This window comes from Papilio polytes, unplaced genomic scaffold, assembly GCF_000836215.1.
Source record: "Papilio polytes unplaced genomic scaffold, Ppol_1.0 DF823879.1, whole genome shotgun sequence".
Classification (NCBI taxonomy): domain Eukaryota; kingdom Metazoa; phylum Arthropoda; class Insecta; order Lepidoptera; family Papilionidae; genus Papilio; species Papilio polytes.
Genome location: NW_013525325.1, coordinates 1,713,167 through 1,719,446, shown reverse-complemented (window position 1 = coordinate 1,719,446; position 6,280 = coordinate 1,713,167). Strand labels below are relative to the sequence as shown.

Below are 6,280 nucleotides of genomic sequence, written 5' to 3'. Positions count from 1 at the left end.
AATGCGAAAGTTTAGATGGATAGATGTTTGTAGCCTAAACTGCTGAACCATTCACAATTAAATTTGACATACATGTTCTCAATAGCTGAACACATAGACTAACGTTTTTATCCCAATAATAGTTACAATTCTAGTAAGATACACTAATTCTGTTTTTTCATGTTTACCTGATAATTCAGTAACAGTTCATTATATTTTATTGAAATCTGGCAAAAAAAATTAACGGGTTCCCAAAGGATGAGTAGTTTTACACTGCTCAGACGAAGTCGCAGGCAACAGTTAGCAATATAAAATTTTTTTAATTTTCAGATATATCTCAGGCCTTCAATCAGAATAAGATATCTGGATTAGTGATGAATACTAAGTCACAATCATATAATTACAGTCTCAATGCTACTTCACTCGGGCCATCAAAGACCTATCACAAAAGGAGGGTAAGAGAACAATTGCCAAATACTAAAACAAATCTTAAACAATTTTGGTTTGTATGTGCTACTTATGTTCATCATCATCTCCTTATCCTAGTCCCGTAGGGTCGGCGTAACAGGTTTTTATCCTCCACATAACTCTATCATGTCTTCTCAGTTGCACTCCCTTCTTGATCGTGTCACCTTTCACACAATCCATCCATCTCTCTCTAGGTCTACTTCTACCGGTGTACCCTTCCACACTCATACATTAAATTCTGATGAGATATTAAAATTTAGAGTTCAGAGTATGAACTTATTATTTTAGAAGCTATTATTTAAATGTTGTTTCAGTATTCAGCCTCTAGAGAATTAAACACGACAAGCACAATCTGATGGAGCCCTGACCGGTCTCTTAGGTGCAGTTAATCGTTTTGAAGTGCTAGTACCATACTGTATACCAGAGCCTATCCTCTCTGGATCCAATTCACCAGTTTCTATCTTAGCCAGAATAGTTTTCGAGCATTTTAGAAAAGCCTCTTCAACATTCTCACCAGTTTTAGCACTGGTTTCTAGAAACATTAACTCTGAAATAAAATATCCTCATTATTTAACTGATTTACTAAACATTTGTATGTTTTTATGCTAATAACTTACCATTTTCCTGAGCAAATTGACTAGCTTCAGAGAATGTCACTTCTCGAGATTCTTCAATGTCTTTCTTGTTACCAACAAGTAATATTACAATGTTTGGACTTGCGAGTGTGCGTGCGTCTCTTAGCCAGTTAGCGAGGGCATTGAATGAGTCTCTGGAACTGATGTCATACACTAGCAGAGCCCCAGCAGCTCCTCTGTAATATGATCGGGTAACAGATCGAAATCTCTCCTGTCCGGCTGTGTCCCATATTTGTAATTTCGTCGATTTACCGCCGATGTTAACTATTTTCGACCCAAATTCAACGCCAATCGTATGGCATCTGTCTTCTTTAACTAAAAGGTGAAAAATTTCTTGGTTTTTTTGACACTAGACACATCAGTAAATTTTTCGTTTTTATGATATTTGTTTATAAATTTTTGTACGATTACAAAAACAGAGAAAACATGCACAACCTATGCATAGTACAGTACATTCATTGTTGCACGATGAATATTTGTAAATTATTTACATACTTACATTTGTTCCCAATAAAATTATTTAGAAGGCTCGACTTCCCTGTTCCGGCGCTGCCTATAACTAAGAATTTGAACAAGTATTCTGAAAGTGATTGAAAAAATAATATAATATCCCACATAAAATCTAGTAAAACATATCTAGTATAAAATAAAAAGTACAAAAACCATACCATATGTTTCAGACATTCTATATGTCTAAAAAGTGTACAAATATCATGAAACCGTATTGTCGCTATTAATATTTATTAAGGAAAGAGACCTTTTCTAATTATATCAATAATATTTGTCTCAATTCAATACCTCAATAATAGATAAGAGAAATACAAACCATAGACAACGACCAATGACAAACCATGGTACTTTCCATAGACATAGACGATATAGACTGTTATGATAACGATATTTATAAAACCCAACTTGAAAAATTTTTGAAAGCACTGAAATCTTTATAAATGGACAGACAAAGAGCCATGGTATTTTGTGTTTTTTCAGTTTACTCCAATTTGTTGCTGACGGCAACTAAATAAGGGCACAACTCCATGGCATAACTTCGGTCAACTAAAATGACAGTGACATTAAAAATAATTTGTGCGTGCAAAAGGAAAGGAATGTTTTGATTTATCTTTAAATTGTTAATACAAGTGTTATTTAGAATAACTTTCGATAAATATGATTTAAGATCTTATTTACATATTAAGTTAAAAGTTTAATTCCCTATATCTAATGGCTTATACAGAAAAGGTTTCCCTTAATGGGACCGCTCTTTCGTTTCTATTATACGAGTGTGTTAATTCATCAAACAGTCAAGTATGTTATTATTAAACTTTATACTAATTTAATTTTGGATTGAATAGTGCTTTTTTATTTTATGGTAATAACATTTTGTGTTTACAGGAAGGCTTCTTGATCGGAAATGTAACATCTGAAATAACTAACCATATATCAGATTCTCAAAATGACAGTGCACGACTGGATACACAAATATTCATAAGAACGGTATTGCCGTTACCATCGGTGGCATTATTTTATTTCCCTACAGGTAAAATAAAAGAAGAAATATTATCAGAATTACTCTCAAGTACAGCAAGTGATATTGTCGGCTGGTATAAATATAGAAAGAATAGTAGTATTAAGCCTACATTTAGGGATAAGTTAATATCAAGAGGACTGCAGAAATACTTTGAAAAGTATCATGGAAGGAAAAACTTTGTTACATGCAATTTATCATCAAAAACTTCATCATCTGGCTCAACACATACATTTATATACAGATTTGGCAAAATCAATTGCTTCAATATGTATGAATATGTTGAAGATGTAACAGCTAATTTGGGTGAGAAATTAACAGGGTATAAGAAGGCTCCGAAGGTTTCACCTCACAGCATATTCAATAAAATTGTCAGTGAAAGTAATTTACAGAATAACAACACAAATAATGCAATCCTGCATATGCAGGAGGCTGTGGATATCAAAATGATAAGTGAAGCAAAGCTTGCTGCAAGAAATGAAAGTGATATCAGGGAGTTAGAAGCGGAAATAAAACATATGACTGGTATATTATCTGATAAACATATGTTGGACTTACAAGCTGCATACAACAAGCAAATGGAAGCAAAACTAATAGATAAGGAGGTAGAGATGGCTGAAGCTTGCGTTGATGTTTTAAAATCACCTCCTAGCATGGACATCATGAGTATTCCCAATATCTTTCTTAATAGCAATCTTTCTGATAGTGAAAGTTCAGTTCAATTCATTGAAAATGAGAGTAATGAGATAAGTTTAAGCCCAGTTGTAGTAGCATCAACTTCAACAAAGCCATCGCTGAACTATGCAGCGGCACTCCGAAAGAGTTCTGATGGACCATCAACTAGTGTAAGTGATGTTGAAAATTTAATAGTTACCCTTTTCAGCATAATTGTTGTATGCATAAGTGTCAAATTTAATGATATCTCGATCAGCTTGTGGCTCATATGTATGAAGTAAATCAGTGAACCAGATTGCATTTTATTGCATTTAATTTGTACAGTCATAAATTTGTGATCTGCAATCTATGAGCTCATTGGATCACAATTAATCCATCGAACTGTGGGTTGTTAATTTAGTCGTTGAGCTATAGCTCAATGTTTCAATTCTATTTGACATTTACCATTTCAAAAATAATTTACACATACACAATTTAGATAATTTAACCTATAAATGTTTTTGTTACAGAAAACCAATGAACATGAGGATTTAATTTGCTTTGATGTGGAAGATAAACATGTACCCAAACCAATATACATCAGTGACAATATCAAATGTTTGGATGACAGTTCTCCCGAGTTCTGATAAGTGCCTTAAAGATTTTTCTAATTCCCAAGTTACCATACAAAATCGAAATCCGTTTTCTGTACATTTTGTTAATGTTGTTTAACTCTGTTGTTTTAATAAGTGTTACTTTGTTTTTTAATCATTCACCTTCAATAATTTGCTTTAACTAAATCTTTTGAATTAAAGTTGCATTTGATTACATTATTATTAAGAAAAGAAATATTTACCTTGTATCTGGTTTTTTACTGAGAACTAGGATGTCCATAAATGATTTTCCCGAAGAAAGCAACTAGAAATTGTTAGACCTTTGTACAACAGTGCATATCCATGCATTACTTATTTACCTGCAGTTCTTAGCTTTTTACTTACATATTTTTGATTGTCAAATTTGTCTGTTGATGTATTTTGTTCTTTATGAATGTTTTTCCATCAAAGTATGGTATGGATGCCTTGAAGTGGAGTAAATAGGCATTCAACTAACGCATATCTTCTACCACCTTATCACTTCATACTGGATTGTGGTCAAGTGCTAAATTCCTTATACAGTAGATATATACCTCGGTGACTTAAAAACTTCTAACTTCAAAAAATAATATGTTCCCTTCCCAACAGAATGCTTAACCTCTACAATATAGACCCTTGATAACTTAAAACCTCTATAACTTAAAATATTTTGTGTTTCCCTTGGACTTTAACTTATCAAGGTCCTACTGTATTCATATTTTACATTAAAATACGTATACTTAAGAGGTCATTGGTTTGTATCAGGGGTTCCCAGTCTTTTATCGGTCAAGGGAATACACCCTGTAAGGACTACTATGTCAGAAGTCATGAAAAGTTAAAAAAATAACACTGGGTGGTCTAACTTTAGGCCACAAATCTGTAAGTCTGAAATTGTTTATTGTGTCGTTCCATTCATTTATGAACACTTATATCAGATATGTTTATAAGTGACCAATGTGTCTATTGTTTTGTAAAATGTGAATGTTAAATATACATACATATTAAGATTATTTAATTTAAAACGTTACTCTAGACTTTCAAAGACTTCACTTTCTCAGATATCTGTATTGTGTAGTTTTTAACATTTCCAAGAAAATATGTTTCGATACTAGGACACAAGTGACATTTTAAAAAATATTAGCTATTTTTAAAATGTTTAAAAATACTGTAATAGGACTCATTGTTTATGTGCCAGTAAAATCTACTGTAATGTTTTATAATATTAACAAGGTTTTCTTTGATTTTATTTACTTCAAAACATTTAAAATATCTATTATTCTCTTTGTAAAGACAGTGAAGAACTCATGTTTGTTATAATTCACTCCCATTCTGACAAAGTGCATTTGAAACTATTGAATGACCGGGATTGAATATTTAATATTAACATTATTTAGAATAGATTGATAATCCTCACGGCTATGTTGTACAGACTATTTTCGTAATAAATATCATTAAATGTACAGAAAAGGTTTTTTCATTCCTAAAATTTTTGGTCAAGCAACAAGTGTGTAATCACGGTTCTGATAAAATAAATTGTATTAGATAAGTCCTATGTCATATTAATTTGTATACTGACCTTGAATATTTATTCAAGGTCACTATCTACTAGTAATAAAAACCTCTTGTTTTAAAACTACATTTTAATAAGAATGCCATTTGTTTATTACATGTCGCTAAAGCTTAACAATTTATACTAACATTATAAAGAGGGAAACATATAAATAAAACAATATAACTTAAAAAAAATATGGCAAGTACAATAATAAAAAGGTAAACAACTTAAAAAAAAACATATAACAAAATATTCTACTTATTAGTAAATAACAGATTTTCATCATAATTTTAAGGAAACAAGACTAGATTTTTACGGAATGGTCTGGAATGTCAATAATATTTAGTCAAAAACAATGTCCCATCTGAACACATACAGTATAGTAGTAGTAGTATAGCAGTAATGAATCCTATATGAAATTATTCGAAGTAAACATTTAGAATCATCAGTAAGATTATATATACCAAGGAAAACTACCACACAATTAACATTTGACACAATGCAATATTGATAAACACTACTGTTATATTCTCAAGGTCATATCAATTATATCTTCACTTGAATACAACTTACTAGTTGAAATCAACTTTTTAACTCACTAAACCTAACAATAAGACGAAAATTACCATTTTAGAGTTGCAAGAGATCATTGGCCAATAGTACAATCAGAACATTTGTTGATGATGTCAAACGACCCCTTTGTTCAATCAAGGTCAAGGTACCGTTTAACCATTGAAATGTTGAAAGTTCAACTGTTGCTTCAACTAGTCAGTTGAAAGAATTGGCTGTAGTGTAGTTCTAGAGCAGGTCGGCGGCGAGCGCCGGCTTGTAGCCC

At 31.8% G+C, this 6,280-nt stretch overlaps 3 protein-coding genes across 3 annotated transcripts in view; 1 reads left to right on the top strand and 2 right to left on the bottom strand.

The window, feature by feature from the left end:
* Window positions 1–682: 682 nt before the first annotated feature.
* LOC106103054 (ras-related protein Rab-4B-like) lies at window positions 683–1,899 on the bottom strand. The gene is made up of 4 exons (XM_013282703.1): window positions 1,751–1,899; window positions 1,582–1,662; window positions 1,065–1,397; window positions 683–994 (listed from the first exon to the last, which is right to left on the bottom strand). The coding sequence occupies exons 1-4, from the start codon at window positions 1,764–1,766 to the stop codon at window positions 780–782; spliced, it is 645 nt and encodes a 214-aa protein (XP_013138157.1). The 5' UTR covers window positions 1,767–1,899; the 3' UTR covers window positions 683–779.
* A 196-nt stretch (window positions 1,900–2,095) lies between these two features.
* Window positions 2,096–4,533, top strand: LOC106103053 (BRCA1-A complex subunit Abraxas-like). The gene is made up of 3 exons (XM_013282702.1): window positions 2,096–2,387; window positions 2,475–3,452; window positions 3,792–4,533. The coding sequence occupies exons 1-3, from the start codon at window positions 2,304–2,306 to the stop codon at window positions 3,906–3,908; spliced, it is 1,179 nt and encodes a 392-aa protein (XP_013138156.1). The 5' UTR covers window positions 2,096–2,303; the 3' UTR covers window positions 3,909–4,533.
* Window positions 4,534–5,787: 1,254 nt separating this feature from the next.
* Window positions 5,788–6,280, bottom strand: part of LOC106102992 — a 6,326-nt gene continuing 5,833 nt past the window's right edge. Inside the window, exon 10 of the mRNA XM_013282618.1 lies at window positions 5,788–5,809. Within this exon, the coding sequence (XP_013138072.1) occupies window positions 5,788–5,809 (22 nt within the window). The remainder of the gene's footprint in view (window positions 5,810–6,280) is intronic.